Source organism: Podarcis gaigeae (genome assembly GCF_964106915.1).
Source record: "Podarcis gaigeae genome assembly, chromosome: 7".
In the NCBI taxonomy this organism is placed as follows: Eukaryota; Metazoa; Chordata; class Lepidosauria; order Squamata; family Lacertidae; genus Podarcis; species Podarcis gaigeae.
In genome coordinates, this window is record NC_139683.1 from 85293273 (window position 1) to 85317580 (window position 24308).

The following is a 24308-nucleotide window of genomic DNA, read 5'->3' on the forward strand; positions in this document are numbered from 1 at the left end:
AGACATGAGTTATCATATAGAGAAATGATGGAAATTATTAAGTTTATTGTTCCAAAATAATACAAACAGCAACCATTTACAGAAAAAAACAAATTCTGCTTCAATGGAGTTTGATTAAATATCAGACATTGGCCCCAGAAACAGACTTTCAGTTAGTGCAGATGACAGGTAACTGGTATAATATCACCAGGAGGGTAGACTCAATTCAATGGCTTCAATTTACATGAAAGGAGATTTCTGACTAAACATCAGGAAAAACTTTCTGACATTAAGAGCTGCTCAACATTAGAACAACCTTCCTTGGGAAGTTGTGGACTCCCCTGGTGACATACCAATGTAGTTTCCAAGCCATCAATTAATTCATTTTGCTGCTGTTGTGGAGTAAGGCTTCTTGTGATTAGGAACTATCATGGCAAATCTATGAATTACTATGACTTTATTGAACAGTAATGGACGCAGGTGGCGCTGTGGGTTAAAGCCTCAGCACCTAGGACTTGCCGATCGAAAGGTCGGCGGTTCGAATCCCTGCAGCGGGGTGCGCTCCCGCTGCTCGGTCCCAGCGCCTGCCAACCTAGCAGTTCGAAAGCACCTCCGGGTGCAAGTAGATAAATAGGGACCGCTTACTGGCGGGAAGGTAAACGGCGTTTCCGTGTGCGGCTCTGGCTCGCCAGAGCAGCGATGTCACGCTGGCCACGTGACCCGGAAGTGTCTCCGGACAGCGCTGGCCCCTGGCCTCTTAAGTGAGATGGGCGCACAACCCCAGAGTCTGTCAAGACTGGCCGGTACGGGCAGGGGTACCTTTACCTTTACCTATTGAACAGTAATCATTTGGGTGGCGCTGTGGGTTAAACCACAGAGCCTAGGACTTGCCGATCAGAAGGTCGGCGGTTCGAATCCCCGCGACGGGGTGAGCTCCCGTTGCTCAGTCCCTGCTCCTGCCAACCTAGCACATCAAAGTGCAAGTAGATAAATATGTACCACTCCAGTGGGAAGGTAAACGGCGTTTCTGTGTGCTGTTCTGGTTCACCAGAAGCAGCTTAGTCATGCTGGCCACATGACCCAGAAGCTGTACGCTGGTTCCCTCAGCCAATAAAGTGAGATGAGCGCCGCAACCCCAGAGTCGGCCATGACTGGACCTAATGGTCAGGGGTCCCCTTTACCTAATCATTGTTTCAATTTATTATTGTGATTTCAATGTTTGTTTGTTTTTTAATGTTATTGTGGTTATTGTGAGCCACCTTTGTTGTTGGAAAAGTGGAATACAATTATTAAATCAAATCAAATAAACTCATCTTTTTCTGTTGCAATACTAAGTCGCTTCAGCCAGTGGAACAAGAGTTACACTGCACATTTCAATATGTAAAATAGCCGTGGAACATAGATGCCTATTACTGTTGCAAGAGCAAAGAAGACTCCACATCAATTAAATGCTACATAAATCAAGAGTAGACATTTATTTTGTATTCAAGAGTACATACACAGTGAATCAAAAAATATTGCAGTAGAGGTTTATGAAATTTAATGTTAATGCATTTCCTTATAAAATTGCAAAGCATTAGCTGTAGTCATTTGCACATGGAAATAGAGATATTTGGGTTATGGTGCAACAGGCACCATGACAGATTGTAATTTCAAATCTTCCACTGCACAAACTCATTTCCAGTGCTAAGGCATTTTTCTAGAAACCAGTTTCTTCCACAATAGTAATTCACCAGTTATCAAACTCATACACATATTGTTTGCTTACCCTGAGGTTTAACACGTCAGTGGAAATTCAAGCAAATCTATATGTAATACAATTTTTTTTAATCATTGAGATCAATGCATTAGTGTCAGCTTGGTTAAGTTTTTAGCCAGAAAAAGGTGGTGTAGAGAAACCAAGCTAGAAACAGAGTCCCATGCGGCCGTTTGAGTGCAATTTCCAAGTGCCTTCCTCACTCCACCCCCCACAGGTAAGTTGCCTTCAGTTCTTCTTTAACACTTCAATGCAGCTTTGTATGAGAGAAACATTATTCTGGAAGGCAAAAGAAGTAATCCGTTAGGTTGAAGAGACAGGGAGCCATCAAACCTAACCACAGAATTCAGTTTGGTAGTTTACGTACATAAACTCAACACTGTAGCCCTATGCAGATGCAGTTACTATAACTGCCAGGTGAACTAAAGTATATCTGAAGGAGCGTCTCCACCCCCATCGTTCTACCCAGACACTGAGGTCCAGTGCCAAGGGCCTTCTGGCGGTTCCCTCACTGCGAGAAGCCAAGTTACAGGGAACCAGGCAGAAGGCCTTCTCGGTAGTGGCACCCGCCCTGTGGAACGCCCTCCCACCAGATGTCAAAGAGAACAACAACTACCAAACTTTTAGAAGACATCTGAAGGCAGCCCTGTTTAGGGAAGCTTTTAATGTTTGATGGATTACTGTATTTTAATACTTGGTTGGAAGCCGCCCAGAGTGGCTGGGGAAGCCCAGCCAGATGGGCGGGGTATAAATAATAAATTATTATTATTATTATTATTATTATTATTATTATTATTATGGTGGGTTAAATTCACTTTGGTGCAAAACTTTGAATGATTTATAGTTCATCTTCACATTCAATACTTCCCCCTGCCAAACTCTTAGCTGTTACTTTAAAAAAAAAACAAACTACTGAGCATCAGTAAAGAAAGTTAGGAAACAAAATGTGGAGGCAACATGGTATGACTTTATTAGCCAGATAGAGATGCCGCTGTGGCTAATATGTCTTAGTCACTGTTTCTAAACAATCAGATAGAGGGGTTTTCTTTATCTTCCCTGCTGAAGCCGTTTGCTCTCTTCCAACAGGAGCAACTTGCACCAGTAATACAGAGACAGGGACAAAGTGAATGATGCCTTATGCCTTTAACAGCTGTGTGGCTGAAACATATTAAACAGGATTAGGCTTTTCTGGTATGGGAAACCAATTGGGGGGAAAGCTTAGAATCATAGAGTTGGAAGACACCACAAGGGCCATCGAGTCCAACCCCCTGCCAAGCAGGAAACAATAAATAAATAAATAAATAAATAAATAAATAAATAAATAAGCGAAAGCAAAAAGTAAAGAGGACGCAAGAACGCCTCCTCTCTTCCTCTCGCTCCCTCCCCTCCCACCTGTTGGTATGCTGTTTGTCAGACAACTTATTGTTTGTGACCTCTGTTTCACTGTCGGACCTTATATTCATCACAGCGGCTTATAAGATCTGAATGCTGATTTTTCTTTTGCAGAGGATGAACTTTTTATGGACTAAAGGTTCCTTTGGATAAACTGGAACTAGTTCCTGTATGGACAGGATGAACCAGAACTAGATTCTTTTAAAAAATGAACTTTCCAAGCACTGATAGATCATGAGTGAGCATACTAAGCTTTCTTTGCCACTGTGTGGAGGTGTATGGTTGGACACTGGGATTCTCCTGTATGAGGTCTCAAAATTGCATGGGAAGCCTTGAGTATAGAATGCTCCTTTCTTCAGACCTTCACCTTCCTGAGTTTTGACATGAAAGAGCTTCATGCACTTGTGTGGAGGTTTTAAAATTAAGTAGACACATGAAGTAGGTCTTCTGTATAAGAATAAGAGCAAAACATCCCTCCCCCTGGATATGGCTACGCAGTGTGAATTCTCAACATTTTGGGCACCTTGCTCTTAATTATATGCTCCAGTAGTCCCTCCTCCTAAACAAACCATGCCATTTCATAGCTGACTCTTATTCACATAAAAGGCTCTATGAGAATGTCCTTAAAGGTCAGAGTACTCAATTCAGACATATACAAGTCTTCCCTGCACCCAGAGAAAAGCAGTGGCACAGTAGTTCTTTGAAACAAATTTAAATAAGTTTTCTGTCCATATTTGAAAAGTATTACCATGCCAAAAAAAGACTTCAGGGCTTATTTAGTGATATTGAAAGTTTTGGTTGACAGCATAAAACACACTAATCTAAATCAACCTACTTAATTAGCAATCCCCCCCCACTTGAACAGTCTTCATATTGCAAAAGGTTTGTTTGCTAGCCCTGAAAGGCCAAATACGCTGAACTGCCCCCAAATGCATACCGTGGAGTATTTTCTACAGTTAAGGCAGCCTCCAACCAGTGTCTTACTTTAAACACATACCTTTGCATGCTTGATCTCGAGCTCAGACATTTCAATTAGATTTTTACGAAATGCTGCTATTCGCTTCTGTTTGAAGTTGATCAGTTCTGCCGTTGGGAGAACAGAGACATTAAATCACTTGGAGATGGACTTGGGGGGGGTGTCTTATCGTCTTAAATAATTTTAAACCACTGCAATATTTTTGTATAATCTGAAAATTATTCTAATGGAGTGGGGAGATAATTGTTTTCAGTTTCATTATTAGGCACAAATGGGGGGGGGGTGGACACACCAACAAGCGTCTACCCTGTGCATTACAGATGGGTTGGGTAGGAGAAGAGTGCTGCTACTACAGAAGAATGCCTGCATGCCAGAACCTAACACACATGGACTTTCATTAGTGTAAGAATTCATTTGGGTAGGGTTAATGCTCCAATAGCTTAAGCCACTTTCATTTTAATTGAGTTAAATGACAAACACATGAACAAATCATTAGCATAAAGATGTTGAGTACTTGCCAACAGGAATGAGTAACTTTTACAGGCAGCAAAATGTTTTATGTCCTTTGAGAAACTTGGTAACTGAATTAACCCATTTTGTCAAACTATAAATAAGTGCCAAACATGCTGATATATATCTATTCCAAATAATACCCAGTTTTTCTGAAAGATTTCCATAGCACTATGGAAAGGGAAATGCAGGCAGCGACCGATGAATGTGTGTGCCTGAAAGATACATGATCGTGGACGTATCCATGGTGCCAAACCTGGAAGTGACCTGAAAATGTCACTTAACACGTTGCTAAAAGGGCGTAATGGGGGCAGGGCGGGCTCATATGTGTTCTTCCAATGCATGTGGGGGCCATGAAAGGAACCCCCGTGCAAAATGGTTGTTGACTGAATCAAAAGTCTGGGATGAAGTTAATTAATACTTGTACCAAACTCTTAGTGTTAGCCTTAGTAATAAATTTAGAAGGATTTTGTATAGGTAAAGAAAGGGGAAATAGCAATCAAACCAATCAACAAAATTCATCCATAAAAATAGCTCAATGCTGGCAGAGCATGTACATGTGGAATTATACTGGGTGAAGCAGGTGGGGTTTTATTTTCAGTTCATGCTCAGTAGGGCAAACCTTTAGAGACCCGAAGAACAGAACTTTATTATAGTTACCCTTATGTGTAATTCAAAACAAAAACAATACAAAACCATAAAATAAAACTCTAGTGGCATTTAAGGATGTCTTAACAAAGTTCTGATTTTTCCCATGGCAGCTGGTTTGGGTTTTTTCTTTTTTTTTGGGGGGGGGGGAAGATATCAAATGTCATTTTGCTTCAAAAAACAAAACAAAACCAAACAAACTCATTTTTTTGCTGTGCTTGTTCCTTAAACACAAGTCTGCCCATTGGGTAATCCAGTACTCTTGGTCGGTGTTCAAATTACAAGGAAAGTGGTAGGGAGGCCATTAAAGAATTCATAAGCTTCCTGCCTCCTCACCTTTAAGACAAATCATGTTACTGAGGGGGCCAGACTCCATTTGCCATCCCCACGACACAGATGCTGGTTGTCGAACTTGATGCAGAAAAATGAGATCCCACTCATCACTTTAGGGCAATTTCAATCTTTATCCCTATGCTGATTGCGAGGGAATAAAGTCATGAACACCCTAGACTTCATATCACAAGCAGAAGTTACATCTTTCTACAAGGCAAGTAAACTCTAGACTGAAAAATTATGGAAGAACATCTGAGGCACATCCACTGCAAAGCTTTGCTTTTATGTGGTGTCCTGAGGGGGTTTTACCTTGTTTTGCAGATTCAGAAAGTTTCTCAAATCTTTGACAGCATTCTTGCTGATGTGCTTCTGCCAACTGGACATCTTTGCTTTTCAACCTAGCTTTATCCAAAGCTTTATTTGAATTTTCATACTCCACAAGGGCCCGTGTACGTCTGTACAAGAGGTCCTGAATAGGTTGAGTGAAAGAAAAAACAGTTCTTGATCAGAGAATTTAACACAAAGCTATACCCCATGTTATACAGATATGCAGCCTGATCTATATCTCAAGAAGCACCCCAAAATGAAGAACAAAGATAAACCTTATTAAGGTGGTACCTTGGTACTTGAATGGCTTGGCCCCCAAACACTGCAAACCTGGAAGTGAGTGTTCCAGTTTGCAAACATTTTTTGGAAGCCGAACGTCTGACACGGCTTCCGATTGAGTACAGGAAGCTCATGCAGCCAATCAGAAGACGCGCCTTGCTTTTCAAACCGTTTCGGGAGTCATTTCGGGAGTCGTAGCCAAGCAGAGATATGAAGCATATCTCCTTAGCACAAGCCTGCCAATCTAGGTCAATGGTGCCCAACGTGGTACCCTCCAAATAATGCTGGACTCCCATCTCCCATCAGTCCAAGCGAGCAGGGCCAAGGTTCAGAAATGCTGTAAGCTGGGATGCAGTAAGTTAGTCTTGAGCACTACAACCTCCTGATTTTTTTCATGATTTTTTCATGATATAGTCGAATCAGAAAGGGCTGCAAGTTTCTCATCAGAAGCAGATGAATAAGGTCGTGGCAATTGGTCTAGGAGTAGCCAAAGAAGTTCTGAACCTCAATGACAAAAAAATGTACCCAATCAACAATGAACATAGTCTCCTCATTATCTTGGTACCATTTCAACCTTCAGATTGCAACCATGTGGAGCATGTTAATGCATTGCTATAAGAAGTGTGGTACAAAGTTCAGCCAAATTGTTCTCATAGTGTAAGTACTGGAGAAAACGTTCAGAGAGGACTCACTTTTGCTGCTTCTATATTGAGCATATAGTATCTTAGTAATTCTGATAGTTTCAAATCTTCATCAGAAGAAACACGATTCTCTACTTTCTGTGGAAAAGAAAACATAATTACTGTATAGACAAATAATTTAAAGTTTAGTGCATATTGGCTGTAGCATCTTTAAGAAAAAAAAGTTAAATTCTGCAGAATAAATAATTCCATTTCACTTTGGCCTTGGGCTGTTTAAGAATGGAAACAACCTTGGCAGCCCCGATGAATGACCCACACAAGGACACAGGAGTGACTTGAGGATATGATTCTAGACCGGGCTTCCTCAACCTCGACCCTCCAGATGTTTTAAGACTACAATTCCCATAATCCCTGACCACTGGGTCCTGCTAGCTAGGGATCATGGGAGTTGTAGGCCAAAAACATCTGGAGGGCCAAGGTTGAGGAAGCCTGTTCTAGACAGTAGTGCTGGGGAACTTCTATTTTACACCTTGGTCATTTGCACCTTGGTCAGGTTGCCTCAAAGCTCAACCTTGCTGAGATTCTGGATCAGTGCCTGGGGCCTCCATGGACTGCCTCTAGGCTAACAAATGAAGCTTAATCCAGAAATAGCTATGGTGCTCTGCATCAGCAGGCAGGCAGGCATACTGAACTTTATGGCACTGTAGCTGCTAAACCATATCACACCACACACCACACATTTCCCCAATAATCCAACAAATCAACAAAGTTATCCAGAACAGAGCATGCAGAAACACAAGATGGTTTGCACATCAGTAGGGTTCAGTTCAGTAGAACTGCTGCTCTAGAAACAGGGGTTCAAGCTGTGTGGCACTAAACACAGGTTATTATTTTGAAATACCCTTGGACCCAACTCTGACAAATTATGTTCAGGTGACAGCTGCAGTGGGCATTCCTTTGCCCAGCACAAGCTGGTACACCAACTACAGATCTGGCCATGAAAACACATGTCTTAGTTACACCTTGTCTGGACTACTCTTAGTGGATGCACTCTAAGTGGGGCTTCCTTTGAAAAGGTGTCTGGAAACTCAGTTTGGTCCAGAGTGCAATAATCTATAACATCCATTATAGGGAGGAATTGAACGTTGCACTTTTTTCCAATGGTTCTGTCAGCGTAAGCACTTCAGCTTGCTGATAGAACATTCTCCCCTTTCCTCCCGCGAGGCACTGTTCTGGGGGTTCTCCAGACCCCGACACACACACACCCCGAGTCAGTTTGCTGTGCTGGTTCCTGCTAAAGCACCTTCTTAGCTGAACTGGCCTGTGGTTTTTAGGCTAATGATACTAAAGGTACTGTTTTCTGCACTAAGATCATGGTCAGATGCCCTCTTGTGTGTCCCAACTGACCAGCGCAGTCCGTCAGGCTGTGTCTAAGGAGAGATTTTCTCAGAGGAGGTCCCTCCTGATGTAGTGAATGCTGACCCCTCCCTTACAATAGTTTGTCAGATGGCAAATACCTTCCATTTTAGAAAGACATCCGACCGATACGGTTTTATACTGATGGCATGTGCCAATTGTAGTTTTTTGTTTTGTCTCCTGCTGCTTTTTCTGTAGATTACATTTTTATCTTGCTGCTTTATTCTACTTATGTTTTATAATACAATCTTAAATGTTTTGATTGCTTTTAAGAGGGATGTTACTGTCTTGGATTATTTTTTGGTGAAAGGCGGGATATAAATATTTTAAATAAAAAATAAAATAAAATAAAAGTTACCCGGAGTTTCTCAAAGAGCTCAGAAATTTTCACCAAGTACCTGGGGAGGAATAGGGTGAGAAGAGAATGTTAACTGTATCTCCCAAACCCTGAACTCACACCAATAGCTTTATATTAGTAGCAAACCTCCTGCACTGGGGCAAGGAGTTGGGCCACATCAGCTATGGCTGCAAAGTTAGTGGTTAAATTCATAAGTGACCATGCAGGAGTACCTGGCTCCACGCCTCCTCTGCCAAACTATTTGGCTTCTGTGCTAACTGTAGAGGAAAGTCTTTCCTCCACAACCAGGATAGAAACCTCCAGGTTGGATCACGTCCACCAGTCTACCTGGAGGAAAGCAATATTTTTAGTCTGTTTCCATGCTGGCTGGGAAGGAGAGTGCTCCCCCTTTTCTAAGGCCAGCACAGTGACACAGGCTACTAGCCCCTTAGCAGGCATGTAAAAGAAATGGCACTGCAAGTAACTTTTGTGGGCTTATTTATATAAGGCTAGATTCTGATTCAACCTGCCTGAACAGATTGGCCTGTTCCGTAAGACTCCAGTTATGATGACACAGAAGAACACAGGGCAAGGAAGGAGATACTAACAGTAGAGGTATGAAGCCGTACAAAAGACAAGATGTGCAGACATCCCTGACCAACAGAAGCTACCACACCACATTAACTGGATAATCTGGTGAATGTATTCATGCTACTGCATCCTGCTAGGCAGTAATGAAATTTTAGCAGAGTCTTCTCAATTTTCATTACTATAAACAAGTCCAACAGAGAGGAGTCAGAAATTATGCTTGAGGAAGATAATATAGTACTAGAAGACAACTTAGATCAGAGGTTGCCAACATGGCGCCCACAGGCATCAGTGCGCCCCCCCAAAAAGCCTCAAAAGTGCACAACGCATGAGGGACTATTTGATCTTCATGCTCAGTCCCTATTAGCACTGGTTTCCCCTCTCCTACAATGAACACTTTCCCCAAAACATGTCCACTTTTCATTGGATGCCAGGACTGGACACCCACCTTCACTTCTGTTCTGAACAGAGGGAAAATGTGGGAGTGCCTGATGTAGTGCCTCCCCCTAACTGATTGGAGTGGGGCAATGGGGCATGCCTGTGCCATTCTGTAGTCCTGCCTCTTGTTCTGCTCTTAGCTAAGGCAGCCATTTTGCTTTAGGCAACAACCCCCACTGCAGCCATTTTGTGACTGGAGCCCACAGCACTCTCTCAAAATTCCAGATGTGCCCACTGGCCCAAAAAGAAGACCCCACAGAAAAAGAACAAGGGCTGGTGTTGTTCTGGTGCAAAGAACTAGAAACATACATGGACCTGGAATAGAGTGTTCAGCAATTGTACATTTGCAAAATTTTAAACCTGAGTTTCAGAACACTTTTGTATCAGAAGGTGACAGCACACTCAAGTGAATAGCACTGTACTGGCAGCAGGTGGCGCTGTGGTCTAAACCACTGAGCCTCTTGGGTTTTCTGATCAGAAGGTTGGCAGTTCGAATGCCCATAATAGGATGAGCTCCCATTGGTCAGTCCCAGCTCCTGCCTACCTAGCAGTTTGAAAGCATGCCATTGCAAGTAGATAAAGAGGTACCACTGTGGTGGAAAGGTAAATGGTGTTTCTGTGCGCTCTGGCACTTGTCACGGTATTCCATCGAACCAGAAGCAGTTTAGTAATGCTGGCCCACATGACCCGGAAAGCTGTCTGTGGACTAACGCTGGCTCCCTTGGCCTGAATGAAACAATGAAAGTTTGAGAATCTTTGCCAGAGCTATTTTTGAAGAGGAATGGCATGGACTTACTTTTTAATGGTAGTTGGTTCTTCTAGAGCCAGACTATTTAAGCAAGCTGAAGTATGAATATAGTCATCTGCAACATCTGTTGAGAAAGAACACAAAACACTTTCAGTCTTGTCTCTGAACTGAGCAGTATTTAGAAACTACTCTTAAGTGTCTCTATAGGTGAAAAAGTTACTTTTATGAGCTCTTGTCATCTTATCTGCCTTTGCACATGCGTCCTTGATTCTGTTGTAGTAGTTTATAAGAAATGTCTTCTCTTGTCCAAAGAAATCATCTACTTCCTGGAAAGAGATTTTCGGATGATTAGTGTTTTGAGCAAGCAAATGCGAAAATTAGGCTAGAGTTACTTTCACATTAACCCTCTTTAGTAGGAATGCAATACGAGCTTGGCTTTTGAAATCATTTACAAAATATTTAGCTACTTTAAGCCTTCCCTGAAACAAGTGAACATCATGTGAAGGTCTGTGTATGTGTGCAGAATTATGATAGCCCCAACACCCTTTTACCTGAAAGTTGCTTAAATCTTTTCAAAATAATCAGCCTTAAAGAAAGAAAAACACTTTAAAAGTCCTGCTCTGATAGGTTCACTGCACAAGCAATCTCCATTCCCTCAGCTCTGTTCCCTACCCCATAAAAAAATCCTGATAAGTTAGTTTTACTTTACAGTGGAAAGGAAAGTGCTGGGGAAGATAGCACTTTGCTCTCATCCAGCAGGGCTGTTGTTAAGTCTATACCTCCAAAAATAGGGCGGAGGAGTGCTCACAGTAGTACTGAATTCATGGTGTCCTGGAGCCCCGATTTGCCCCCTCCCCCAACCCACTCTATTGCTAAAGAATGAGCCTAAGTGTTTGTTCTTAGCAACGCAATTTGCATAATTTCATGCCAGAAAGTCTTGATGTGATTTACAATAAAACAGTTAACATACAAAAAAGCCGTTAAAACAATTGCATATATAAAAAGATTTTTAAAAAATAAATACAAAAGCAGTTCAAAACAACAACAGCATTTATATGAAATCAATTAAAATCCAAGAGAGCAACTGAAATACAGTGGTGCCTCGCAAGACGAAATGAATCCGTTCCGCGATTCTCTTCGTCTAGCGGTTTTTTCGTCTTGCGAAGCAAGCCCATTGACAGCTTAGCGGATTAGCGCTATTAGCGGTCTAGCGGCTTTTAGCGATCAGCTGTTAAGCGGCTTAGCAGCTTAGGAAAAGGGGGGGGGAGCGAAAAAAAAACCCGCGGGAACTGGCAAGATTTTTTCGTCTTGCGAAGCAACCCCATAGAGAAATTCGTTTAGCGAAGCACCTCCAAAACGGAAAACCCTTTCGTCTAGCGGGTTTTCCGTCTTGCGAGGCGTTCGTCTTGCGGGGCACCACTGTAAAGGTTTTTAAATGCCAGTAATACAGTATACGTAAACAGGCATACAGATTTATGGAAAATAACGCAAGAGATAATTTAGCTTTAAGAACTCTTACTTTAACCCCAGAGAACAGAACTTCGTCAGCGCTCTTCACCACAATTTTGAAGAAGCCACCAAACATTTCTTTTGTGTTTTTCCTCCGAACACTTAGCTAAGAGAGATATGGAAAGAGACATATTAGGCAGTGATAAACTATCCTATTCATTATGCTGGAATTCAAACCTATGATCTTGGTGCTATTGGCACCATACCCTAACCCATGCATTTCCAGTATTCTACCCACAGAGCCCACTTTAGAGTGGTGGCTATTAATGAGGTCTACGTGTGACAAATTGGCACTACAGGAACAGAGCCAGTTACAAAATTGTGGCTGGTGGAGTTTGGCATATTCAATCAGCAACTACAGTCATAATTTTATTATTTCTAATCCCGTTTCAAAAATTGCTGAATTCTTTGCCACAGCACTTTACTTGTGGCAAGGAGTTCCATAGTTCAGCTGTCCTCAAGTTAAAAAGGTGTTATTTACGGAAGCAATGTGAAGTTGTATATAGCTTAAATGCAGTCTTGCCTTCCTTTGACAGGATTTTTTTGGGCTTGATTCTTTCAGTGGTTCTTGTAATTGTCTGGATTGTTTTAAATGGAAGAATTTTGATTTTATATTTTTTATTCATTATGAATTTTGATGTTTTAATTTAATGATCTGTAAATCATCCTGGGATGTTTTTGATGAAGGCTGGTTTAGAAATTGTGTAAATAAATGAAAAGCAGGTGTGCCTTACATCCTGATCATACTCAAGGAAGACATGAAAGTTGTGATCTTGGCTGAGAAGAGGATGGGCAGAAATTCGCTGAAGGAAGACTTCATGTGACGATACGGTTTTCTTGAAGACCGCAAGGTACTCCCTGGAAGAAAAATAATATTGGAATGGAAAAAAATGTGCCCCACATTGTGCACACTTCGGCCTAAGGTGCACCTGCATCGTAGTGGACTGTGCATAGAAGCATTGCAGGTATCTTCTTGCATAGAATCGAGGAGCTGAAAAGGACCCAAAGCGTCATCTTCCCCTCAGGAATCACAGCCAATTGCAGTCAATTACAGTTATACCTTGGAAGTCAAACCGAATCTGTTCCGGAAGTCCATTCGACTTCCAAAACGTCCGGAAACCAAAGCACGACTTCTGATTGGACGCAGAATTGCCTCCTGCAGCCAATTGGAGGCTGTGGATGTTCGGCTTCCAAAAATAGTTCGCAAACTGGAACGGTCACTTCCGGGTTTGCAGCGTTCCGGAGCCAAAAGGTTTGAGAACTAAGCTGTTCGAAAACCAAGGTATGACTGTAATTGTTTTCACTGATGAATGCCATAACTTCTTATTTACATTTTAGATGACAGATTAGACGCCACTCTTCCACCCAACAGTACCATCAGTGGCTGCAATGACCATATACCTCGAATTGTGTGCACAGGTCCCGATCTGGCAGTAGGAACCACACGCATAGCCAGAGACTGGAATTACAGACCATCCCCAGAAACAGGACTTGTTTAGGGGTACTCTCATTTTCCTACTCATATTGAGATACTGCCCCTCAATGAGGCCAAACTTAGATTCACAAAATGTTTAGGGTACCCCTGCATCCCCCTGGGAAAAAAGCACTGGTTCTTGTATCCAGATATGAACTTTAGCTCCTTCACACACACCCATATCTTGATATTTTAAATCAGTATTCAACCTCTCAGACTTAAGAACTACCCTTTAATCCCACTAAAAAAATACTGCAAGGCTTTCTGTCATGACAGGCTGATAGATCGACTGTGACACTAAGCTGATAAAGGTGCTACAAGCCACCGACATATCTGTCTTCAATGACAATGCTGGATCAAAGCGTCTACAAGCCAGATCATTTAAGGCAGGGATGGGGGAACTGTAGCCCTCCGCTGCTGACTTCAATTCCTAATTTGATCCAGTCAGAATAGTCTGTCAAGGTCTGGACAGCCACAGGCTCCCTATCTCTTCTTTTTCGTGTGTGCGTATTAACTCTTTCCAGAACAGACTGATTACCAGCTAGTTGGACAGATGACATTCTCACTAACAGCAACTCTGCCTTCAAACTGGATCCCAAGTTGATTTCCAGGCCTAATCCAAAGCACAGGTTCTTAACTTTAAAAACCTCAACAACTTGGTTCTAGTAATCTCTGAGAATGTGCAAATTCTCCCAGCACTTGAGATCTTCTGAGGAGACCCTATTTTGAAACATGTCTTATGGGAAGCCTAGGTTACCCTCAAACAGGAGAAGAACCTTCTTCGTAGCAGCTCTGATGCTCTGGAATAGTCTACCAGGACAGGTCTGTTCTCTTTTTGGAGACTGGTGAATTTGCCTACCCCAACCTTTCACAAACACTGGATGACAGACTGCTATCATGTCTTGTAACTTTATTGAAATGTTTAATTATGTTATAAGTTTTCTTAAGCTTGTAAATGACAAATTGTCTGAATAGTGGTGTATAAACAGATTTAAATAACATGAGCTTTTAACTAGGACTGGGGAAACTGGCTTCAAATCCCTATTGGCTCTTGGACGTTCACTGGGTGACCTTGAGCCTGTCACTGAACATAAGGTTTTCTGAGAGGATAAAATCATAGAATTGTAGAGTTGGAAGAGACCCTAAGGATCATCCAGTCTACCCCCTGCAATGCAAGAATATGCAGCTGTCCCATAAGGGGAACAAACGTGCAACCTTGACATTATCAGCACCATGCTCTAACTAACTGAGTTATCCAGGGCCATATAGAATAAAGGGGGGATATGAATGCAACAAACTAAACTAAACTAAAACCATGCAGAGGAGTGGGAAGACAATGCAAATTCAGAAAACTTACTAGGCTGTTTTAACATGTAGAGTCTTGATAGTTCAGAAGCCTTCTTTACACTCGTATAGATTTGTCAGCAAGCAAACATTTACATGGGATATAGAGGGTCTTTTAAGTATGATCACACTCACGCTTCCAGCTCTTGCTTCAATTTGGCAAATTCCTCTTTTGTCATAGACATTTCTCCTTCCCCAAGCTTATGCATCTTCTCTCTGGGGCCATCAAAGTCAGGCTTTGCAGGTGCTGGAGGAATCTTAGACAAAAAGATTATCTGTTGTTAGGAACCTCCTTGTCCAAAAAGAGAACTTCAGTAATTTCTACTGTCTAGCAATTTCTACAAGAACACTGCAAGTCAAACATCTAATTTTTATGGAAATACCTTCCAGCTGAGGTAAGAAAAGCCACCTCTCTGTTGAGCTTCCAGTGCTTTCTGAAGACTTTTTTATTCATTTTTAATAGAATTAATATAATAATAGCTTTTAGTCATTTTTAGTTTCATTGTATTGTGTCTCCTACTGTAATTAGTATATAATTTGTTAAAGTAAATAATAAATAAATAACTTAGGTACAGTATAGTATAACAGTATTTCGCTATAGAACAGCAGTGTAAATGCTGAAAAGATGTGAAATGAACTAAAATATGACCAATGTATTCAAAGTGTTCTAAGGGCAAATCTGTAGCTACAGATCTGGTGGGACGGAGATTGAGGATAGACAGTGGTGGAGATGTAGCACATTGCAAGTAAATGCAAAACTGCATCTCCAAAAAGTAGTATTGTATTGTATGTCTAATTTAAATAAAATGATGAAATTTGAAGTGTGCGAAGTCCTGACAATAATCTCATTGCCTTTGTATGAGCCCCTAGCACAAAAAATTGGGGCAATTGTTGAGGGGTGTCAAATGCTCTTGGAGCTGAAACTTTGAGAACAGCACTCTAGCACACACAAGCATACACACACTCTTGCTGCTAAACATATATGTCATTTCTCAACTACTTCAGTCTTCAATAAAACCAACAAGCTAAAAAAAATCCAAACCAACAATAGTACAACTAAATTTATTTTAAAAACTGGAGAAAACTCAGAAAACCACACAATTAAAAGATTAGCAAAATAAAGCAGAATTTAACTGCACTTCTGCAAGATCCACATCTCTGGCTCTTCTCAGATCTCCTTTTGGAGGCAATTTCACAATGATCCACTAATGAAGTATCACTACTTCATTAAATTATCATCTTGCTGCCCTCAGTAAGGTTTCATTATTTGATAAACTCAAAATTAGTTACTGTAAAGAGTTGAAATGTGGTTACTTAATAGTGCAACCTACCCATGTCAACTCAGAAGTAAGTCTCACTGAACCTAATGGGGTTTAATCCCAGGTTAAGTGGGTACAGAACTGCAGCATAACTGAAATATCCATAGCAACCCCACTCATGCATTGAAATGAGTTTCAAGGCTACAGATCTATATCAATATACACTGGAGATTAAGAATCAGTACTATGAAATTCTAAAGCAAAAAATCAGAAACCACAGAATTACTTGTTTGCAATTTCATTTTATAGCAAAGATGTCTGCATTTTAAATGAGATTTTGTAAGTACTTACAATTAGTCCTGCATACTCTTCTGTCTCAATAAATGTGTCATGCAGCCACTCAAAATCTTCATGCTGTCTTGTAACTGAGAATTCTGTGCTCTGAAAAACTGGCAGTGTAGTCTGAAAGCAGAAATCAGTTACTCCTTTGGACTTCATTAATACAAAAAATAAAAATAGTAAATAGTGTAGGCTTTTGAGACTGTTAAGCTGGAACATGGGGGGGAAGAATTCAGGTTTGTGGGATCTCCTTTTTTTTTTAACTAGAACCCTGAGAGCCACCAACTGGAGCCGAGTGTAAAGAAACATGTGTAAAATTAAAGTATTCTGAGACAAGAGATGAGGAATTTGTTCTGAATGCCAGAAATGGAGTTTACAGCCCTTCTACACAAAACTCCACTATTAGCTTTCCTCACTTGCTGTTGCAACCATATCCCATATTCAGATCTATGCAGGCAGCACAACTGCCATCAAAAACTGTTTAGAAGTCAAGATACAAACAAACAGAAAAAGTCTGAACTGATTTTAAATTTAAAGACTAAGTCCCAAATCTTGCCCCCCCCTTACTGAAATCAAATCTGAATTACTACATGTTATTAAAAGCAGTAATATAATGTGTGAATATAAAGTGAGATTAAACAAATGAACCAAAAACCAGTTTCTTAAATTTCTTAACCCCAAACCAGTATCTTAAAATGACCCATGAGCAACATCATCACTGAAATATTGCTTTTGTAAAATTTAAACAAAATCTCAGCTTATTTTGGCCATGGTTCATTTTGAATTTTATATAAATGGATATATATATATATTGGTTTAAAACATGATATATAGCTTTTCAGGTGGTTTTCAATACACTGCTCAATCTTGATTAATACAAGAGGCATTTACGGTAGATGTATATGGAAGCAAGTGAAAAAATAAAATACCATAATAAAAAGTACAGTGGACCCTCTGGATACGGATTTAATCCGTACGCACCCTGAAAAAATCTGTATGCGCAAGCAGCGAAACCCGGAAAAATACTTCCGGGTTTGCCGTTTTGGCAACCCGAAGATTACATATCCAGAGAGGTACGTAACCCAAGGGTCCACTGTAGAGGGAAGATGTCCGAAGAGATAATTCTGGAGAAACAGAGCACATCATCTTTTAAAAATTGGCATTAAAATGCTTTCATTTCAATTTACATGAGGTAAGGCTATTTTCCAAGCCATGTTCACTAATCTGTAACTTTGTTACCTCGGTCACTAAACATGGCAAAGTTGTAGCTTTGTCCCAACTTTAATTATCCTTCTTCCCTGCCATCTTACCTTAGTATGGACTGTGAATTTCACTTTGTCTTTTTCACTGAGAGCATCAGGGATATCAATCTGCAGTGAAGGGTCAATATTTAGATCCACAGACACAGACCTCATCTGAAATGAAAGCAGAAGGAATTTAGAGGGCTGGAGATCTCAGCAATAGTTTCCTACACCAGCTCCATACCCGTTAAATCTCAGCTAGGAGGATGGGATAGGAATAGCAATTCTTTGGAAGCAACCTTCGGGTCACCTATTTACTGTGGTACAGCTGCTGAGGAGTCCTTACCAGAGTTCAATCTCAATTTGTAACCATTAGCAGTAACAATACATGAAAAATATATGAGAGGATTATTATAGCATCAATTGAACAAAAACAGGTCTTGGGGGTGGAGAAGATAAAACTACTTTTTTTTTCTTTCCTTAGGAGCAGCATGGCATTTAGGTAGTTTAGATTTATACTGCAATCTCAGAGAAGCCTATGCAGGACTGGCGGACAGTTAATTTGAATTTTATTTCAAAATTTATTTCAAAAGAAGGGCTAAAATTAATTTCAACATTGTTTATCAAAACTGCTTGCCCCCATGTATGATGACCTCCTCCCACACCACTCTTAGTGCATTAAGATCTTCAACTGAGGTCTCTCTCTGAGTTCCTATATATATATATATATATGGAAATCAGAGTCATAACTAGGGCTGTGTGATGTATCAATACATTGTCTGAAACCGGTCTGAAGATCAGATCACGGTAACAGTTTCAAAAATTTTGAGCTTGCAAGCGTGCAGCTCTGTTGGGTGGTGATTGCTGGGAAGAGAGTGATTCACGTTGTGGTGGCCTTGGCAGAGGAAACCCAAGATGCTCCTCTGCCTGCCTGCTCCTTCCCTCCCTCCACAGCCCAGCTGCCCCTCCTTATTTCAGACATTGTAATATACTGGTGTACTGTACTGCGATGGTTAACTAGTTCTTGGTATCTGAAGAAGTGTGCATGCACACGAAAGTTCATACCAATAACAAACTTAGTTGGTCTCTAAAGTGCTACTGGAAGGAATTTTTTAATAGTGATATATCACAATGTGAAAAAATCAGATGTTGTCTATTTAGGAGCAAGGAACTGAAAGCTGAGCTGTGTGGAAACGAAACAGCGGAGCAAAGGCAGAGAGGGGCTGAGGGAGAGGTTAGGGTAGGCAGGCTGAAAAATGAGTTGCTACAGCCTTTGGAATCCTGGGTAGAGGGTGGGAATGGCCAGACCACAGAAGGACAGTTTGCTTTGGTCGAGAAGGAATCCATTTAAACATGTGAAAAGAGTTTTGTTTACTTATGCCAAGAGTACCACAAGGGAGTCTCTTCAGCACATCAAAAGGCACAGTGCTACTTTTCCTAGAAAAAGAGGTGCGAAAACTCACCATTAACACCTCACTCCTTCTCTTAGAATGGCAATGGCACCCACCTGAGAGGTGCTTGAAACTGAGTTGTGTTGAGTTCAAGCTGAGAAAAAGCCCTGAAAAGGCTTCAGGGGAGCAGCTATGAAAGGGAATGCCAACAGCTCAATAGCTGGTGACAGCTTTTCAGCTGTTTTAGTCAGTCAGGAACACTACCCTTCCGCTCCTGTAGTGGCGATTTCTATCTCCTGTTGTGGCAGGATATCTATCTCCACTTGGTCACAAGGGGGCGCTCCTTAGTTCCAAAAGGCAACTGGCTCCCTGTTAGTTTCAAATGCTGATGCAGTATGCACATAAAAGTGCATAAAAGTACCGCCTGTCTATATGTATGCATGTCTCTGGCCCGTGTGTACAAAAAGTGTGCACACAAGTATGGTCATGTCCACGTTGTCACACTTGCTGCTGCTATGTGCTTGGACCAACAGGGAGCATGGCAAAAAATTCTTAGTCATGTCTGCACTAGACTTCTCAGTATTGAATTGAATTGAATTTATTAATACGGTCACAGACCAGCATCAACACACACAATAACAGATCACAAAAAATATCAGAAATACTAGGAACAACTTCTCAGTATTGTAGCAGGTCTAGGGTAAAGAAAAGCCTGCCTGCTGCCATTCAGAAACAGACAAATTGCTAATTAATTAATATTTTGCATCCCTTTCCCCCTCCAAGTTCATCTGACTTTACAGCCTGGTATAACCGTATATTGCATGTTGCCAAGTGTGAGGAACAGACCTATGAGGCTTGGTGCTCAACAGGCTCAAACGGACAGAGTGTTCAACCAATTTGGTTCCCCTTCCTTATTAATGTAGCAGGTGGTCATATTAGCCTCCCTCTGAACTCAAAACACATTTTGGGGGAAGCTGTTACATCATCTCAATCTTCTACCATTTCCTCTTCCACCCTACCCATTATTTAATTGTCTTCTATTGCCTTTTGGAGTGTTTAACTGGCTACATTTTCTTTATGTTTTGTGTTATATTCTTGCTTGTTTGATGTACTACATTGTTCCATGCTCTGAAACTCTAAGAAAAAAATAGACCCTAACTTCTGTCACCTAGCTGGATCAGGGCTTCCTGCACTTCTGAAGTTACATGTATATACAGGCAACCCCCATTTTCAGTCCACCCTGCCCACTTCCGAGTCCAAAAACAACTCACACACTCAAAACAGGAGTTGCCCGTAGACTGTGTGCCATGTCAGCACATTCAATTGCCAAAAGGTTTATACAGCTATTCTGAAGTTACTTATCTTAACTGCCCAGGCACATTCTGTTGTCAAAACAATATATATTGCAGAGTACATGGGGGGGGGGGAGGATACTGGACCAAAGAAACAGCTTCCGCTCAGATAACACTCTATTCCAGAATAAGCAACAGATTATGCATGAAGCAATTTAGGATCACTTCACATTACGTGCAGATTGGTTTCCAGCATGTCCACTTGTGGTACGCAATGCTACTCACTCGGAGTTGATCTTGCCTGCAGGCTAATGATTAATGATCCCAGGCAAACAGGATAGGAAAGCTGCAGCCCTCCAGTGCTGTTGGAATCATAGTTCCATTAGCCTCAGCCAACACACTCAGCTGGCAGCAGTCAGAAACAATTATGGGAGTTGCCGTGCAGTCCAACACCATCTGGGGAACCACAATACGTATTGTAAGGATTTATTAAGCATTATTCTATTAAAAATATAAAAATGTGGGTCACAAATTGAGGGCGACTTAATGTTAAGATGAAGGCATATTAAAGATGTGGGCACAGCATAATCTTAGCATTCAACAGCTTTGAGTGGGGGGTTGTGTGTGTTTTTTTTATCAATCAATGGTATATACGTTCTACAAAATAAATTTTAGGCTGCAATTCTATGCACACTTTCCTAAGAATAAGCATTACTGAAAACAGTGGAAGTTGCTTCCAAGTAAAGTTGCAGAGAATTGCACAAGATGTCCCACTGATCTAGGGCTAAACTGAACATGGTAATAGTTTTTTGCATTTAAGCATAACAAATTTTACAAGTAAACTGACTGGAGATGGGCTGCAGTTCACTGGCATTGTTTATTCCCCTCCTTTTTCTCTGACATGACTCAATCTGACTTACAGATAAAAACAAGAACCTCGAAAAACAAAACAAAAAATCACTGAAAAACTACTGATAGAATTAAAACTATATACAGATATAAAATATATTAAAGTCATACCAATAATTACAATAAAAACAGCATGGCACCAGTACTTTCATTAAAAACAGTCAGTTCCCCCAAGCCTGCTGTAACAGAAAAGTATTCACCTGCTGATGGAAGGAAAGAAGGATGGAGCTGATCTAGATTCCCTAGGGAGGGAGCCCCTAAGTTTGGGAGCAGCCACCGAGAACTGAGGGAATATGGTCTTCCAGCTCATAACCAGCACTTTCAGTTGTGCCCAGAAACAGACTGGTAGCCAGTTTGGAGCTTTTTCTAGCAAGACGTCTGCTCCCCTATAACAATCTGGCTGCAGCTCTTTGAGGCAGCTGGAGTCCCTGAGCACTTTTCAAGCGCAGCCCCACACAGAGAGGACATCACTAGGGCAGCGTGTCACTGTGGCCAAACCGGACACCTCCAGCAACAGGAACCCATCCCCTTTGCATACTTGAAGTTCAGTCCTTAGGGTCTCCCGGTGGGGCTTGGAGGGAACCTCCGCCAAATTAATAATAATAATAATAATAATAATAATAATAATACAGTCATACCTCGAGTTGAAGTAGCTTCGTGATGAATATTTTCGTGTTGTGCTCTGCGGCAACCCGGAAGTAACAGAGTGTGTTACTTCCGGGTTCCGCCGCTTGCGAAGACGCTCAAAATGATGTCACGCGCATGCGCGGAAGCAGCAAAACGCGACCCACGCATGCACAGACACACAGTCGTGTCTTACATTTACTTCAGGATGCAAACGGGGCTCCGGAACAGTTCCCGTTCGTTTCCAGAGGTACCACTGTAATTTATTATTTATACCCCGTCTATCTGGCTGAGTTTCCCCAGCCACTCTGGGCAGCTCCCAATCAAATATTAAAAACACAATACAGCATGAAACATTAAAGAACTTCCCTAAACAGGGCTGCCTTCAGATGTCTTCTAAAAGTCTGGTAGTTGTTTTTCTCTTTGACATCTGGTGGGAGGGCGTTCCACAGGGCAGGTGCCACTACGGAGAAGGCCCTCTGCCTGGTACCCTGTAACCTCACTTCTCGCAATGAGTGAACCGCAAGAAGGCCCTTGACGCAGTGGCGTAGCGTGGGTTGTCAGCACCCGGGGCAAGGCAAGTAATTTGCACCCCCTAACCCGTGGATTTGCGCCCCCTAACCCTAACCCCCAGATGTTGCGCCCGGTGCGGCCGGCCCCCCCTACACCCCCCGCGCTACGCCACTGCCTCGGCGCTGGATCTCAGTGTCCGGGGCTGAATCCCTCGGCCAGCCCCTGCCAGCAGTACTGAGCTAGCAGACCAGAGGCCTGGCATGGTGGAAGAAGGCAGCTTCCTAGCGCGTCGCCCCGTGTCCGGACTGCAGCCCGACCCACCTCCGACCCTCCGGCGCTGGAGGCACAGCCCGAGAAGCGCCTCGTGGTGGGGCAGCTCCGCCCTTGAGAAAAGGAGCCTGACGGGGGAAGGACGAAGCAGACCAGTGGCGTAGCATGGGGGGTGCAGGGGGGGGGCGGCCGCACCGGGCGCAACATCTGGGGGTTAGGGTTAGAGGGCTCAAATCCACGGGTTAGGGGGCGCAAAACCACAGGTTAGGGGGCGCAAATGACTTACCTTGCCCCGGGTACTGACAACCCACGCTACGCCACTGAAGCAGACACCGCCTGAGGGAGCCGGACGACGCGCAGGAAGCGGGCCGGCCGCGTCCACACGTGCAGGCAGGCGCAAGTAAGCTGCCCCCTCCCCTCCCAGGAAGCGACGCCCGTCCACAAGCGAAGCGGAACCGACTCGCTCCCTGGAAGCCGTCAGCCCGGACTCCGGAGGCCTTTTTCTGCTCCGAGAGAGGGGGGGGGGTTCAGTTGGGTAAAAGTCGCGCGCATTCCCCCCCCCGCCTCAAAATATGCGGGCGCCTGACAGAGCAGCGCTTCTCTGAGGGGAAAAGAGGCAGAGCGGGAGGGAGGGGACGGGAAGCGCTTCTTCTCGGGCGGGGCAGGGGAGAGGCTTCCCTCCCCCCCCCCAAGCCAAGCCCGGAGAGAGGGGCTCCCCTCGGCCCCCCCCCCCCATGCACCGCGCGAGGCTCACCTTCTCCCGACTCCCCTTCTCCTCCTCCCGCGGCAGCTGCTCCTTCGCGGCCACAGACATGACAGCGCCTCGCCCCGGAGGCTCCTACTGCGCAGCCGCGGAGGCTCCCCCCCGCGCGCCGCCTTTTCTGCCGCTGGGGAGGCGGCGGCCCCGCCCCCGCGCTCGCCCTAGAGATAAGAAAAGGGTAGACGAGCCCCGTTTGCAGCTGCCAGTGCGTCTTCTCCTCTCTAAGCCGCCTTGAGTCCCGTGTCCCGGGATGGGGAGGAAAGGTGGGCAGCGCCGGCCGGCCCAGCAGGAGAGCTGAGGGTTAGGGCGTCAGGACCCACGGGGCAGCAGGTCCCGGTGTAGGCTTGGACAACACCCATCACAGCTCTATGGCCCAAGGGCTGCCTTAACCCTTGATTAACCTCACACTGGGCCCATCACCTCCTGGCAAATAGAAGGAGAAGAAATGGAGGCATTGAGAGATTTTACTTTCTTGGGCTCCATGATCACTGCAGATGGTGACAGCAGCCACTAAATTAAAAGACGCCTGCTTCTTGGGAGAAAAGCAATGACAAACCTAGACAGCATCTTAAAAAGCAGAGACATCACCTTGCCAACAAAGGTCCGTATAGTTAAAGCTATGGTTTTCCCAGTAGTGATGTATGGAAGTAAGAGCTGGACCATAAAGAAGGCTGATCGCCAAAGAATTGATGCTTTTGAATTATGGCGCTGGAGGAGGCTGTTGAGAGTCCCATGGACTGCCAGAAGATCCAACCTCTCCATTCTGAAGGAAATCAGCCCTGAGTGCTCACTGGAAGGACAGATCCTGAAGCTGAGGCTCCAATACTTTGGCCACCTCATGAGAAGAGAAGACTCCCTGGAAAAGACCCTGATGTTGGGAAAGATGGAGGGCACAAGGAGAAGGGGACGACAGAGGACGAGATGGTTGGACAGTGTTCTCGAAGCTACCAGCATGAGTTTGGCCAAACTGCGGGAGGCAGTGGAAGACAGAAGTGCCTGGCGTGCTCTGGTCCAT

At 43.2% G+C, this 24308-nt stretch overlaps 1 protein-coding gene across 1 annotated transcript; it reads right to left on the bottom strand.

The window, feature by feature from the left end:
• Positions 1 to 1428: 1428 nt before the first annotated feature.
• On the bottom strand, positions 1429 to 23528 carry SNX5 (sorting nexin 5). The gene is made up of 13 exons (XM_083748468.1): positions 23288 to 23528; positions 17604 to 17708; positions 16306 to 16416; positions 14831 to 14952; positions 12612 to 12735; positions 11888 to 11983; positions 10589 to 10694; positions 10417 to 10492; positions 8616 to 8655; positions 6893 to 6979; positions 5904 to 6063; positions 4125 to 4210; positions 1429 to 2014 (listed from the first exon to the last, which is right to left on the bottom strand). Exons 1-13 carry the CDS (start codon positions 23345 to 23347, stop codon positions 1964 to 1966), a joined length of 1224 nt encoding a protein of 407 aa, XP_083604594.1. The 5' UTR covers positions 23348 to 23528; the 3' UTR covers positions 1429 to 1963.
• Between the last annotated feature and the right edge of the window lie 780 nt (positions 23529 to 24308).

Bases quoted from the DNA above. Each gene is read 5' to 3' on its own strand.
- SNX5 (XM_083748468.1), bottom strand. From the start codon at position 23,347: ATGTCTGTGGCCGCGAAGGAGCAGCTGCCGCGGGAGGAGGAGAAGGGG. The intron at 17,709-23,287 runs GTGAGCCTCGCG...CTTTCATTTCAG, and splicing joins AGAAGGGGAGTCGGGAGAAG to ATGAGGTCTGTGTCTGTGGA. The intron at 10,695-11,887 runs GTAAGAGTTCTT...ATCTCTTTCCAG, and splicing joins TTCTGTTCTCTGGGGTTAAA to GAAGTAGATGATTTCTTTGG.